The sequence below is a fragment of the Cannabis sativa genome, chromosome 8 (genome assembly GCF_029168945.1).
Source record: "Cannabis sativa cultivar Pink pepper isolate KNU-18-1 chromosome 8, ASM2916894v1, whole genome shotgun sequence".
Classification (NCBI taxonomy): domain Eukaryota; kingdom Viridiplantae; phylum Streptophyta; class Magnoliopsida; order Rosales; family Cannabaceae; genus Cannabis; species Cannabis sativa.
In genome coordinates this window covers 45825618-45839774 of record NC_083608.1, presented here as the reverse complement: position 1 = coordinate 45839774, position 14157 = coordinate 45825618, and the positions used below count along the sequence as shown (strand labels likewise).

The 14157-nt window shown below is 33.2% G+C and overlaps 4 protein-coding genes across 4 annotated transcripts; 2 read left to right on the top strand and 2 right to left on the bottom strand.

Moving 5' to 3' along the window:
• Positions 1-787: 787 nt before the first annotated feature.
• On the bottom strand, positions 788-1225 carry LOC133030648 (zinc finger A20 and AN1 domain-containing stress-associated protein 1-like). The gene has a single exon (XM_061103454.1). The coding sequence runs from the start codon at positions 1223-1225 to the stop codon at positions 788-790; it is 438 nt and encodes a 145-aa protein (XP_060959437.1).
• Positions 1226-1318: 93 nt separating this feature from the next.
• LOC115701127 (pentatricopeptide repeat-containing protein At5g14080) lies at positions 1319-3978 on the top strand. Its single transcript, XM_030628827.2, has 2 exons — positions 1319-3341; positions 3491-3978. Exons 1-2 carry the CDS (start codon positions 1682-1684, stop codon positions 3799-3801), a joined length of 1971 nt encoding a protein of 656 aa, XP_030484687.2. The 5' UTR covers positions 1319-1681; the 3' UTR covers positions 3802-3978.
• Positions 3979-4069: 91 nt separating this feature from the next.
• On the bottom strand, positions 4070-6710 carry LOC115701128 (cation/H(+) antiporter 15). The gene is made up of 3 exons (XM_030628833.2): positions 6468-6710; positions 5367-6368; positions 4070-5275 (listed from the first exon to the last, which is right to left on the bottom strand). The coding sequence occupies exons 1-3, from the start codon at positions 6708-6710 to the stop codon at positions 4070-4072; spliced, it is 2451 nt and encodes an 816-aa protein (XP_030484693.2).
• LOC115701310 (actin-related protein 2) lies at positions 6681-13079 on the top strand. Its single transcript, XM_030629067.2, has 16 exons — positions 6681-6815; positions 9296-9471; positions 9665-9775; positions 9872-10006; positions 10088-10159; positions 10254-10332; positions 10623-10672; positions 10773-10876; positions 10984-11052; positions 11135-11198; positions 11468-11536; positions 11855-11938; positions 12094-12152; positions 12262-12328; positions 12407-12490; positions 12594-13079. The coding sequence occupies exons 2-16, from the start codon at positions 9430-9432 to the stop codon at positions 12672-12674; spliced, it is 1170 nt and encodes a 389-aa protein (XP_030484927.1). The 5' UTR covers positions 6681-6815; positions 9296-9429; the 3' UTR covers positions 12675-13079.
• The last annotated feature ends 1078 nt before the right edge of the window (positions 13080-14157 follow it).

Genomic DNA, 14157 nt, shown 5'->3' with positions numbered 1-14157 from the left:
TGTTACCAAGAGTACTCAGTTATCCAAAATATAAGTAGATGGTTACCCAAGTTAATATATAGTTACCCAAAATATAAATATCTTGTCACTCAAAATATAAGTACATGGTTACCCAAAATATATGTAATTAGTTACTTAAGATATATAAATAACTGGTTACCAAAAATATAAGTATCAAGTTACTTAAAATGACGGTAACTAGTTACTCAAGATAGCAATTTGTTAGCAAAAATATAAAAGAATTCATAGTCATAATTGGTTACCGGTGGTAATATATTATTTTGTGTGTCGAGAATATCACACACTCAAAAAAAAAATAATAATAATAATACTTTACTTCAAAAAATTGATGTAGTGTAATTTGGAACCTAACTTTAAATACTCTATTAGAAAATTTATAAAAAGATATATATAACTGAGTACTCACAAAATCGTAATGGTTGGCATCAAGATTTTTTTTTTTTTAAAAAAAAAAATTATATGAAAACTCAAAATAAATAGTTACTTTTTTACAAAATAAATCAATAGTTGCTTAATATAAGTGTAGAAAAAAAATAATTCAAAGAAATCAATTCATTCAGTTAAATTAAAAACAAATAGACTTTTTTACACATATTAGAAAAAACTATGGAGAAATAATTAATTAATGAAATTACACATGTAAAAAAATAAAATTACACATGTCCCAAGTTCGAATTTCTCTCTTCCAATATAAAAAAAAAAAATTAAAGTTTACTTTAAAATATTAAAAATATAATTGTGTAAAATAAGAAATTAATGTTCAAAATTAAAGTCTCTTCTCCAATTTATCAGCACAAATGAGAGTTAATTTGAGGTTTTGTCGAGCAGCACTCTTGAAATCATAGGTACAAGTATGTGTTTCGGGCAATCGATGACAACCACAGTAGAGATTACCACAACGGCATGAAAACCCTGTCAATCCAACTTTTTTATTGCAATCCTTACATCTATTTTTTGTAATTTTCAAATCGTTGAATTGATCACAAAGAGAATTAGTAATAGCATCATTCTCATCAGTAGTATTAAAAGTCGGAGTAGTAATACTAGTAATATTATTACTCAAGTGAATATTAGATAAAGATTTACATATTATTTCCTCCATAATAAAGTCTTTATAGCACTTAGAGCACATGTTTCGATTCTCAACCCTTCCATAAAATCCACACCCTTTAACACAAAGATTAAATGCATCATCCATATCCATGGTATCACCTTTGATTTAATCTCCTTCTTCTTTAATGATTGATTAATCTCTTCACTAAGCTTACTTAATTAAGTTCTTGAATAAGTTTAATTTTGTTCAATGTAATATGTATATTTATAGAGGTTTTGAGCTAAAGATCTAATTTGACTAGGACTATAAATACGTGTGAAACAATCTTACATCGATTAGAATTATAAGATATTGCTAATTATAAGATATTTTATTAAATTATATGTATAATATTGTTAATAGTATATATTTATTTAAAGTAATTTTTTTAAATTTATGTCACATCTAATATCAAAACACTTGATATTTTAAGAAAGAATTAAAGTAACTATTTTCGCTTTTTTTTAAGGTTGGGACTTATCTGTGAATATTTTATTTTGGGACTAAAAGAAGATATATTAAACGCGCGTTTTGATTTCTTCTTCTTTGTCTCCGATACTGAGTCTCATGAAGGGTGGTGGTTCGGCAACTGAGTTCGCAACTCGGATAAGTCGAGCTCTAATCGCCGCTTCCAACTACACAAGGCCAACTCGTTCATGGAGTCCTTCCCTCGAGCACACATTGCACCGACTCGGTTGTCGCAGCTCACTCACCCCATCACTCGTTGCCCGAGTCATCGACCCCTTCCTTCTCCCTCACCACTCACTTGCACTTGGATTCTTCAACTGGGCAGCCCAGCAACCAGGTTTCGGTCACACTTCCATAACTTACCAATCAATCCTCAAATCTCTTTCTTGTTCCCGCCAATTCAACGCTATTGATACTCTCCTCAGGCAAGTGAAAAACCAGAAAGTTACTCTCCATTATTCTGTTTATGGCTCTGTCATTGCCTCGTTTATATCAGGAAAGAAACCTAAAGATGCTTTTTTTATTCTAAGAGAGGTTAGTTCTATTATTCAAGATATAGGACCCGAAATATGTAACTCTTTATTAGCTGCTTTAGTTTCTGATGGTTATTTTGAGCATGCTCAGAAGGTGTTCGACGAAATGTCTAAAAAAGGTGTCCCTTTTACGACTCTAGGATTTGGTGTGTTTATATGGAGAATATGTGAGAAAGCTGAATTGGGTGTTGTTTTAAGTGTGTTAGATGAGGTTAAACGATGTGAGTCAATAATTAATGGGTCGGTTATAGCTCTTTTGACCGTTCATGGCCTATGCAAGGCTTCAAGAGTGTCGGAGGCACTGTTCCTTTTGGATGAGCTAAGAAGTAGGAACTGTAAACCTGATTTCATGGCGTATAGGATTGTGTCCGAAGCATTTCGATCAACAGGGAATGTGTTTGAGACAGAGAAGGTTTTAAAGAAAAAGAGAAAGCTTGGGGTGGCTCCAAGGACTAATGACTATAGAGACTTCATCTTATGTTTGATTATGGAGAGGAGATTATATGAAGCAAAAGAGTTGGGTGAAGTGATTGTTAGTGGAAACTTTCCAATTGAGGATGATGTTCTCAATGCTCTGATTGGATCAGTGTCCACCATTGATTCTGATTCTGCGCTAGTGTTTTTCAATTTCATGGTTGGGAAAGGGCGATTGCCAACTCTCTTAACTTTGAGCAACTTGAGTAGGAACCTATGTAAGTATGAAAAGATTGATGAACTGTTAGAAATGTTTGAAGTTTTGTCCTGTCATAATTACTTCAAAGATATGGAGAGTTACAATGTGATGGTATCATTTTTGTGCAAAGCTGGGAAAGTAAAAGAAGCATATAGAGTTCTTCAGGATATGAAAAAGAAAGGGTTGAACCCAGACATATCATTTTATAATTCTCTCATGGAAGCATGTTGTAGGGAAGATTTATTGCGGCCCGCTAAAAGACTGTGGGATGAGATGTTTACCAGTGGTTGTAGTGGAAATTTGAAAACGTACAACACTCTTATTCGAAAACTTTCAGAAGTTGGTCAAGTTGAAGAGGCTCAAAGTCTCTTTGACCACATGTTGGAAAGAGGGGTGGCACCTGATGCCACAACTTACACATCTCTGGTTCGGGGACTTTGTGACGAAACAAAACTAGAAGCTGCTTTTCAAGTCTTGAACATGTCTGTGAAACAGGACTTGATGCTTGCAAAAGATGTATTGGACACATATATTCTTTATCTATGCCAAAAAGGTGTGTGCTTTATTCATTTTCTTTTTTTAAAAAATTACAAAATTTCACACTTCGTGGTATATTGTAATCTCTGGAGTTCTCTACATTGTTTTGGATTTTTGCTTTCCTATAATAGCTTTTGTGATATAAACCTCCTTACTCTTGAGCAGGTCTTTTCCTTGCTGCTTCTGAGTTACTTTGCCGCCTCGAATGTCATCAAGTGCATTCAGAGTCCCATGTCATTTTGCTTAAATGTTTAGTTGATGCTGAAGAAGTTCCAATTGCTATTAAACACATGAAATGGGTTCAACAAGCTTCATCCTCATTTCTGCAAGTCATATCTTCTGCACTTTCAGCATCAGTTTCATCTTCCTCAAAACCAGAGGCAATTCTTCAGTTACTTGAAGCAATGGAGCAAAATTTATGTCTTGGCAACATTTCTGGAAATAAGTTATGTAGTAGATCATTTCCACCTAGGTGAACTTTTCATAAGTAGATAGTACATGATTCTGCAGTTAAGAAGTTTGACGTTGACTTGTTAGCATGGAAATAAGAAGCAATGAAATGTCAATTTCTTACACAGTGTTGGTCACCAATGCAATTGGACATGCTGGTTCTTGAAATGAAGATGAAATTTCTATTCTATTTGTAGTAAGTTCATGCTAAGGGGGTATTTATTTGGGGTGCTGTGAACCTAATTAGATGTTAAAGATCTATTCTGCTTTTCAGGTTACATTCTTCTGATACTATCACGGTGGAGATCTCCCTTGGATTGGCATCTCTTCTTCATCAGTTATCGAATATGGGACTCCAGGGTCCTGTCTACTACACTCATGCTCATTCACTACTATGGGGCGTTGTTGTACCACTAAAATTGTGGTGTTGCCCTTAAAATGTGATGAAGCCAAAATCTCACCAATGGCTCCCAACTCTGCGTGATCAACACAGTCGTCGAAACCTGACATTAATGGTGACTGCTTATCATGATTTCTTCCCACCAAGATTATTTCATAACTGTTTTCCATGGAACAAATAACTGCAGCCGTCCCTCTTCCGTCCCTTATGACTTCTTCTATGTAGGTAACCCGGTAGTTATCTGTCATGGCTTGTCTAAACTCGCTCAAGGACTCGTTATCCATCCTTCTTTCTTCCGGATCATTACCTGTAAAATTTCCATCGGCAACAAGTCTAGTCATCGTCAAGGTGATGTTTGGATGGTCAGCCATTCGTGCCCCTATAGCTAGTGCTTCCCTATCATCAGCTCCTCCCAAGAAGATAACACCAATTCTAGATTCACACGAGCTTTCCAAGACTGGCAGTGAGGATCTAAAGAGCCCACGATGAATGAGGATCGCAACTGAACAAGGTACCTTGTCAAGGACATTTTTGTTCATAATCAAGGATGCCTTTTTGTATGATTCTACCGTACCATCTGCATGTAATCTCTTGTGGAAAGGTATTATAACGAGTGAGGACTTTTTGTCAAGCGCTAACGTGCATACCTGGTCATGCATTGCTGTACATGGGGATAATAAGCTGTAGGGATAAACTGAGACACATTGTAGGTTGCTCAACTTGAAAGTTCTGAAGGCCTCAAAAATGTCTTTTGAGGAACCCAAATGGAAAGATGATTTCTCGACAAGATTTTGGGGAATGAGAATGGGGCTGCTGTGACCAACAACCTCAACAAGGTGGAGAACGCAGACAGCAAGCTGGCTATCCACCCTTGGGTTAAATGCTTCTAGGATGTTGATTGTGGTATGAGCAATATCCTCATCGGGCACACACACCAGCAGCCGGAGTTGAGATTTTGATTTTGAATCCATCACACTTCTTCTCTTGTAAACTACATATGTTCTTGAAGGATCATAGAGCCGTTTTATGATGGGGACAGCCAAACCACTAACGATCAACATCGAAAGGTACATACTCACAAACGTGTCTGTGTCTATTGACTGCATCATTTTAGCACTGTTAGAAAATTTGAGAAAATATTCCAAGGAAATATAAGTGTCAAATGATATTAAAAAAAGGTGTAAAGCATACCTTTTTTCTCCTCAACATCTTGAACAGGCCTAGCTCAAGGAGGCCTTGGTTGGTCATGACAAGGCCAAGCGTGATAGCATCAGCAATTGGCATATTGCAGCCTCGACGGGAGGTGAAGTAGGCTCCTATGAACTTTCCAAGTGCACCTACTATGGCCATTAACTGTACAATCATATGAGACCTTGGCTTAATTTGAAAGATGTTTATTATTAAACCATTTTTGAGGAAGAAGATTGGCAAAAAAATCCAGTAGGTAAACATGTGGAGCTTCTCCTCAAGCCCAGGCCCTATTGGCGGCCCTGCTGGTATGGTGATCCCGAGAATAAGAGGGCCAAAGTGAGTGTGCAAACCAATAGCCTGGCCGAAAAATCCAGTCATCAAAACCAACACAACTACAATGATGAAGTGGTTTGTGTTCAATGAAGCTTGTACCGGTCTATGCTTTAACAGCCATAAAATTAAAGGGCGGACCATGTAAACAATGAAAGTTACAAAAACAATAACAGAACCAAGTCTCGGTACTACTTGTTGATTCTCATCGTGATCCTGGTTTATTGTATCAAAGATGGTTGATATGATGAAAGAGAACAAGCTGCTTGCTGCAGAAGAACACATTGCCACCCTACCAATCTCCGATTTCATGATCTTGAGCTCGACAAGGAGGTTAGCAATTGTCGGGAGCGCTACTAATGATTCAGCATGTCCTACCACTGGAAGAATGTTGGTTTCGTCGGGATTCATACTAAGTATGCGTGGTAAGAGAACAGAGAATGCCTGATTCATTGCATATGGGATCAACACTGTAGAAATTCCAATAAGAAGACTAATCTTGTTGATTTTCTTTAATACAGATGGATTGGTATGCACTCCAATGAGGAAGAAGTACAAAATAAATCCCATGGACGAAAATATATCCAGCATTAGGAGACCTTTGAGGGGGAAGAAACTGGACATGAACAATGAACTCTGGCCCAGAACCGACGGTCCTAGTAGCAGACCACCCTGGGCAAGCATAATCGAAAAATCAAGGTGAATAAATTGACAGATTTGAACCATTGTTTTTCTAATTCTTTACTTTTCGGAATAAAAAGAAAAACTTACCAAAACTTGTACTACAAGGATGGATTGGCGCAGAGGCTTGAGGAGCAAGTAAGTTAAGAGAATGGCACCAGTAGAAAGAGAGAGTTGTGAGAGTAGAAGAGGGAATGTATAGTTGAGTGGATTGTATAGGAAAAATGGCCCATAAGGGTACATATTTTTCAGGGTAGTACAAACATTTGTCAAATTGTTGAAATTATTAACTTGATCATAGGTAACAGAAGAATTCACATCCAAGGTTCCCATGATTTAAGAGCTCTTCTTTTTTGCATATGAAGAATCAAATCAAATCATGGGAAGAAGAAGAAGAAAGATTGATATGATGAATGAACAAAAATGTCTGCCGAAACTGTGAGTTTATTAGCTGCACTCTCTCACCTTTTATATTTAACTGAATGTTTTTTTTATTATGTTTCTTCTATATGAATGAAGCCTTTTTAGATTTAACAATAATAATAATTGAAAAAACTAAATAAAACTAGATTAATAAACAAGATGAAAAAACTTCCCAACAAATAAACCTGTCTTAACCCAGCTCTAATAATCTTTTCTTCTCTTAATTAATGATTAACTCGGCTAAAGTTAGAAAAGTCATGAAACATAATATAAACAACTTTATCTAATTCTCCGTTTCTTTAGATTTTTATTGCTATACCAAACTAAAAACAAATAAAATGGGTTATATATTTCTTGTTTTTCCTTCCTTTTTGACATATGAATAAAATGATTTACATTGCTTACGGTTTGAAAAAAAAAAAAAGTTGATCAGTTACGTTTTTATTTTATTTTATTTTAATATGTTTTTGGAAAAAATTACTACTTATTTCAGAGGTCAAAATCAATCAACTTGTTTTGTCAAAAAAAAAAAAAACATTTATATGAAAATACTAACTTATTATTAAGGTTGAAGTGGAACACAAATACAAATGGGATGAGGACTTTTTACCAACTAATAAAGCTCACCATCTAGTCTAAAGATATACTTAGTTAATTCGTGCGAGTGGCAATGCTAAAATTAAGACTAATATGAAAAAAAGATAATAAAATCTTAATATTGAAATAAATAACTCATTAGGCAATAAATTTGAGTTATTAGTTAAATTATAATATGTATTTTTTTTTTAAATAACTAATAATTCATATTGATATCTTAATATGTTTGACATCTCAAACGACTAGTTTAGCGAGAGTGGCAGTAAAATTGTGGAAAAAAATTGAGTTAATTGTGGTAAATTATAAATTTTAAAGTAATGTGAATTGTTAAGATTCTATTAAGGTTAATACAATTTTGGATCTTGTATTTTGCAAAAGTTACTGATTTGATTTTCTGTTTTGTTGAATGATAAAAAAGACTCTGTATTTTCTAAAATAGTACAAATAGAACTCTGAGCTTAATTTTCGATATTTTTTTAATATAAATAACTTGAAAATAATTTCTAGCGCGAACAGATGTAGAAAATATAACTAATCTTGTCATATCACCTCTATATCATATTATTATTAAGTTTTATTTTGACAAAAAAAAAATTAGTTCATGGTACTATTTAGTATTATTTAAAAAAATACAAAGTCGCATTTATCATTTAACAAAATAGAAGGTCTAATCCGTAATTTTTACAAATCATAGGATCCAAAACATTATTTATTCATTATAATATTCTATTATAATGATAATTATAAAGTTATAATTTAGTTCACTATAATCACAAATATATAAATATTTATGCTATATAAAATTTTTATTTTCTATATATTTTTAATTATTTTTTTCCCAAAATATAAATTTATATGCGTTTAATAAAAGTAATTTATAGTATTTTTAAATTATATTTTTATCACATGTAAAAAATAAAAAAAAAATAAGTATATAAGAAAGTCTAGGTTAATGTTAATATTAAAATATTTTTTAAAACAAAATTCAAAAGTAAGAGATATTTTTTTATTTTTGTAGTATATAATTATGTAAATATATTTTTAGTATAAATAAATTTATTATAGAGTCTTTCAAAACCAATATTAGGTAAAATCAAATATTTTAGTATATAAAATATCATATTATTATTGGTACAATTAAATATTGAGTCTCATATATTTGATGTATTAACTTTTATGGAATATTGCTAACTAATGCAAGACGCCTTTTTGTACATAGGTAGGTTGTAAGCAAAGTCGTAGATTCAAATGTTACTTTTTTTTTTTAAGAGCATTGATATTGGGCATTAGTGGTCCCAAAATTTTTAGAGGTAGTGTTCTATGATTAATTAGTGAACATGGGATACCTAGTAGAGTGCTAGTGGTGCTTTTTAGTATTTTTTTTAAGGAAAAAAAAAAGAAATTTAACATAAAGGCTAATTAGAATTTTTGCCTCCTAAATTTTGGCATGTTCAAAATCATGCACTTGAACTTTTTTAGCCGTTAAAAATTCTTTCTGAACTATTAAAATTGTTGGACTTAAGGATATTTGTATACTTTCATTCAATTTTACTAATTTTGTGATTATCCATGTACTAAATTATGTTTCCTAGATTTTGATATCTACTAAATTATGTCTCTCGAACTGACATGTACCAAATCAAGTCCCTAAATTTTTATACATGTTAGACTTTTTTTTTTTATTTAAAATTAGAAAAAAATTTTTAAATCTAATAATCTCAATAGTTTATGATAAATGTTTAAAAGTTCAAGGAACAAAATTCTTAATTAACCTAAAATAAAATAAAAAATGACCAAAATATAAAACTGAACAAATACGAGGGTCAAAGTGTTAATAAGTGTACTTCTTTTCTTCTTCTTCGAATTCTTACTGCATTTTTACGCATTTCTGCTGATAGAAAAGGCCGTACGATCCATCGTTGCAGAGAGAGAGAGAGGGAGAGAGAGAGAGAGGATCTGCCATTTCCATAAACCAAAACCCGACAGAAGAGGAAAACTAAGAAGAAGTAAACGAAAGAAGCCACACTCAATTATGGATAATAGAAATGTCGTCGTCTGCGATAATGGCACTGGGGTAACCATCTTTTCGCCCTGATCTTATTCAAATCCATTAAAGTAAAACTTAAATACATACTTCCATACAAATCGTCTTTATTCGGTATATATATATATATATATATTTATATGGAAACTCGGAAAACCCCATTTTCATGTTGACTCGTTTGTGTGTATATATAGTTTAAGTTGAAATCTGAATTGAAATGCAGTATGTGAAATGTGGCTTTGCTGGTGAGAACTTTCCCACTTCAGTCTTTCCTTGTGTGGTGGGAAGGCCTATGCTTCGGTATGAAGAATCACTTGTTGAGCAGGAGCTCAAGGTGGGTAAATTCATTGATTGTTTATCCATTCATAGCCTGTGAATTACTTTCTGGAAAGATTTTGTTTTGTCATTCATGGGTTTATGATTGATTCAGGATATTGTTGTTGGAGAAGCTTGTGCTGAACTAAGACATCAGCTGGATATTTCTTACCCTGTTAATAATGGCATTGTGCAAAATTGGGATGACATGGTTCATATTTGGGATCATGCTTTCTATAATGAACTAAAAGTAAGCTATCTAACGCTGCTTGTCATTATTGTGGGAAGCTTTTTATTTCTTATAGTGGTTTTTTAATTTTTCTTTCAACAGATAGATCCAACTGAATGTAAGATTCTACTGACAGACCCGCCATTGAATCCTTCTAAAAACCGCGAGAAAATGGTTTGTCTCTTCTTGCTTTTTTAGTAATTTGTAGGGTAATGGAATCCAACACCTTGATGTATATGTTTGGCATAACCTGAGTTCAACTTTATAGGTTGAGACCATGTTTGAGAAATACAATTTTGCCGGTGTCTTCATTCAAATCCAAGCTGTTTTGACACTGTATGCTCAAGGTGCTTATAAAGATAATTAAAGGTTATATGTCTATATTGTTATTGTTTTTTTTTTCCTTCTACTTTTGTGTTCAATTTATTTTTACCCAATTATGTAATTGGTACCCCTCCTTTCGTGGGATTTTATGTACTAAAGACAAGCAGAAACTACCTCAAACTATCAACAATAACTTGCCAGAACATGTTTCTTTTTTAGACAGTTCATAGTGACTATAAGGGGAGGAAATCCTTTCGAAACTATAATTATCTTGTCCTTTTTCTCATGTTGAGCATGTCTTGACATCTCACAGGTTTGTTGACTGGACTAGTGATTGACTCTGGTGATGGTGTAACTCATGTGGTAAATTTCTCATGATGCTTTTAATTTGCTCAGTTGTATTTTAAGATGTTTTCTTGTTATTTTAATTCCTCCATATTGAGTATTTTCTTGCATTTCCTAGGTTCCAGTTGTTGATGGTTACTCATTTCCTCATCTTACAAAGCGAATGAATGTAGCTGGCAGGCACATCACCTCATATCTTGTTGATTTACTGTCTCGGCGAGGGTGAGAACCAATTGGTTATATCAGTAATTACCAATAACATTGGTATTGTTCTTGGATCTTTAACTAATATTTATATCTTACTTTGAATCTACAATACTTTCTTGAAGGTATGCAATGAATAGGAATGCAGACTTTGAGACTGTTAGAGAAATCAAAGAGAAACTTTGCTACATAAGGTGAAGAAACAATTTAATGCACATCCTAAATCTCTGATAATGTTGATTCTGTTTCTGTAAACCTTACACTATTTTAATGTAGTTATGATTACAAGAGGGAGTATCAGTTGGGACTTGAAACCACCATTCTTGTAAAGGATTACACTGTAAGTATATGGTATCTATTGCTATCCAAGTAAAGTTATTGCTTGACTAAATATAGCCAGATTTTGGGGTTTCCAGAAGCTTAAGTTCATCTTATTTTGTTTGTGTCTGTGTACATTATTCCATGTGTTTATAATCTGATTGTTTTAACTTATTTTACTATTGGTTAGAAGTTTGATATTTGGATTAACCTAATCTGTTAGATTTTGTTTTCTTGAAAGTAGTCTTATCAGAGTAGTTTTATTAATCTTTGCATAACTTGTGTTATCAGCTACCAGATGGAAGGGTCATTAAAGTTGGCACAGAACGCTTTCAGGCTCCTGAGGCTCTTTTCACCCCTGTAAGCTTTGGCTATTTTCTTTTCTCTTGTCTCTTCAGGCTCATTGGTGTAATGACTATGGATCATTCTGGATTTTATAAATTATTATTTCGGGTGAAGTGCAATACAATCACTCGAAGTTGTTTTGCTTCGTGTTAGCCTTTAATAATTAAATCGCTATTTCTTGCAAGCAATTTTAAACCATTCTTTTCAGGGAGGATTGACTTCACTTATATCTACTGTATACCAATATGCTGCATCTATGACTATGAAGGCAGGACATCACAATATCTTACAGGATCAAGGCTTCTAACCTTCCTGGCTACTTTCTTTTTACAGGAATTGATTGACGTCGAAGGTGATGGAATGGCTGACATGGTATTTCGTTGCATTCAGGAAATGGATATAGACAACCGAATGATGGTAATAGTTTTGTTTCTCTTTAACCTGATTAATATGTGCAGAGCATGTTGCAACTTGTAATCGGATTCACAGTACTTATTTTGTTCTGTGACTTTTGCCATATAATCTTGTTTCCTGTCATCTATATCTGAATATCATAAAAATTCTCTTTTCAGCTTTACCAGCATATTGTTTTAAGTGGAGGGAGCACAATGTATCCTGGATTACCTAGTCGGTAATGTCTTAACCTCTTTTGGCATATCAAATGATATTCAGTTTGCATTTGAATTCTAGTTCACATCCCATTATATGAAATGTAATCTTTAGGATTAATGTTTCTTCAGTTTGGAGAAAGAAATTCTGGATCGCTATCTTGAAGTTGTTTTAAAGGGTAACAGAGATGGGTTGAAGGTAAACTCAAAGTTTTAGACTGTGCATACTTACTTTACCAGATAAGGTTTCTTAAACTGAATTTCTTGCGGCGAACAGAAACTGAGGTTACGGATTGAAGATCCACCAAGAAGAAAGCACATGGTGTACTTAGGTGGTGCAGTTCTTGCAGGAATTATGAAGGTAAATGGCTTCAGTTTCTGATTGAATTCTCAGTTCTTACAATTTATTCATTCCCTTTAGGATCCCGCCTTTAATAAACATTGTTGTGGATGATAAAATTCAGGATGCACCTGAGTTTTGGATTAGCAGGGAAGATTATCAGGAAGAAGGAGTTGGTTGTCTGAGCAAGTGTGGCCAGGCATGACTACTTTTTGAGGTCAGTTGTTTCCCACTTAGCTGTAGTCTATATCAATACTTGGAAGAGAACCAGTTCAATGGTAAGCAAGAGAAGCCGGGATTTCATGCAGTGTTCGAGTAACCTGGGAATTCGTTTAAACTACCACGAATAAATCGTTGTGGTTCTGCTTGTTCATGAGCCAAGTGGAAAGAGCTTCACAGGTTGATAACAGAAGAAGTATAATTGAGCAAAGGAACATTATAGTAGTAATAGTGTAGATTATCCTATGTCAGTATCATTGACATCATAGTAGTAATATATTCAGGTATTCTTTTTTAGTTTGATTGCAACTGGCTTTGTTTGTGAATAGGCCAAAAGACATAAAATGAATGTTTATCAAATTTGATGGTACAAGATTTATTATTCACCAAATTTGTATCCTTTTTGACACACCATTAAAGTACATTTTTTGCCAAGTCCATTTAAAAAAAAAAAAAAAAAGAAAAAAAAGGGAAGGCTATTAGTGAAAGAGAAAAGAATCAAACAACAATCCAAACAAAGTTAGAGATGTACATCAAAGGCATGTTTGTGGAAATGCCACAAGAACAGTTTCAAACGACTAAAGATATTGGATCTCCATAGAGTTCCCCATAGTATTCAAGTTGAACACATGACAGGCTGCTTTAAGGTGGCGTTTTGGTTGGAGACAATGAAATGGAATAGAAAGAAAATGAAACAATCTCCATTCTATTCTTTTGTTTGGTTGCATATTAAAGTGAATGTCATTCTAATAGAATGCCCTTTCTACTATTTTGGTAGAATAACAATTCCATTTTGACAAGGAAGGAAAGACTATTTTGATGAGGAAAAATTTAATAATTTTTTTATCAATTTTTTTCATGCATTTTAAATTTTATTTCATTCCTATTTCCATTCCCATTCTCATTCCCATTTCTATGTTTTCATTTCTCCCAATGAAATGAAATGCCACCTAACTTTTAATTACTAAAAAAAAGGCTATTTTTCATTTTTGAAAACTTGATTTGGGTTTGATTTCTAAACTAGGCTACCAATCAAAAATTATGTGGATCGTGCTGCTTGGGGGTGTGCAATATAGAATTCCTAATATTATTGAAAAACTAAAAAGGAATATTTTTATAATAAATACCAAAAATGACAATAATTTGTATTCAATACTATTTTCACCTTAGTTTTCAAAAATAAATAAAAAATTTGTAAAAAAACTAAATCAGAAAATATATTTAAAAAAAAAGGAATTACCCTATATACTGTTTTTTTAAATTTATGGTTTGGTTTTCTAAAGTGGCTGTAGCGCTAATTGCAATAAGGGTTTTTATACGATTTTTTTGTTGCAATTTAGGTTGCAGTACCAGTTGCAATAGGAGCTTCTATGTAGAATTCCGTAAAAATAGAAAAAAAAAAAACACTATTTTTAACTCTAAAAATGAATAAGCCCCCCCAAAAAAATGCAACTTGATGTATTGTGTAA

Coding starts and splice junctions, on each gene's coding strand:
- LOC115701128 (XM_030628833.2), bottom strand. CDS start 6,710: ATGGGAACCTTGGATGTGAATTCTTCTGTTACCTATGATCAAGTTAAT. Junction 6,369..6,467: donor TCCTTGTAGTACAAGTTTTG/GTAAGTTTTTCT, acceptor ATGCTTGCCCAG/GGTGGTCTGCTACTAGGACC. Junction 5,276..5,366: donor AGATGTTGAGGAGAAAAAAG/GTATGCTTTACA, acceptor AAAATGATGCAG/TCAATAGACACAGACACGTT.
- LOC133030648 (XM_061103454.1), bottom strand. CDS start 1,225: ATGGATATGGATGATGCATTTAATCTTTGTGTTAAAGGGTGTGGATTT.
- LOC115701127 (XM_030628827.2), top strand. CDS start 1,682: ATGAAGGGTGGTGGTTCGGCAACTGAGTTCGCAACTCGGATAAGTCGA. Junction 3,342..3,490: donor TCTTTATCTATGCCAAAAAG/GTGTGTGCTTTA, acceptor ACTCTTGAGCAG/GTCTTTTCCTTGCTGCTTCT.
- LOC115701310 (XM_030629067.2), top strand. CDS start 9,430: ATGGATAATAGAAATGTCGTCGTCTGCGATAATGGCACTGGG. Junction 9,776..9,871: donor TTGTTGAGCAGGAGCTCAAG/GTGGGTAAATTC, acceptor TGATTGATTCAG/GATATTGTTGTTGGAGAAGC. Junction 11,053..11,134: donor GAGAAACTTTGCTACATAAG/GTGAAGAAACAA, acceptor ATTTTAATGTAG/TTATGATTACAAGAGGGAGT.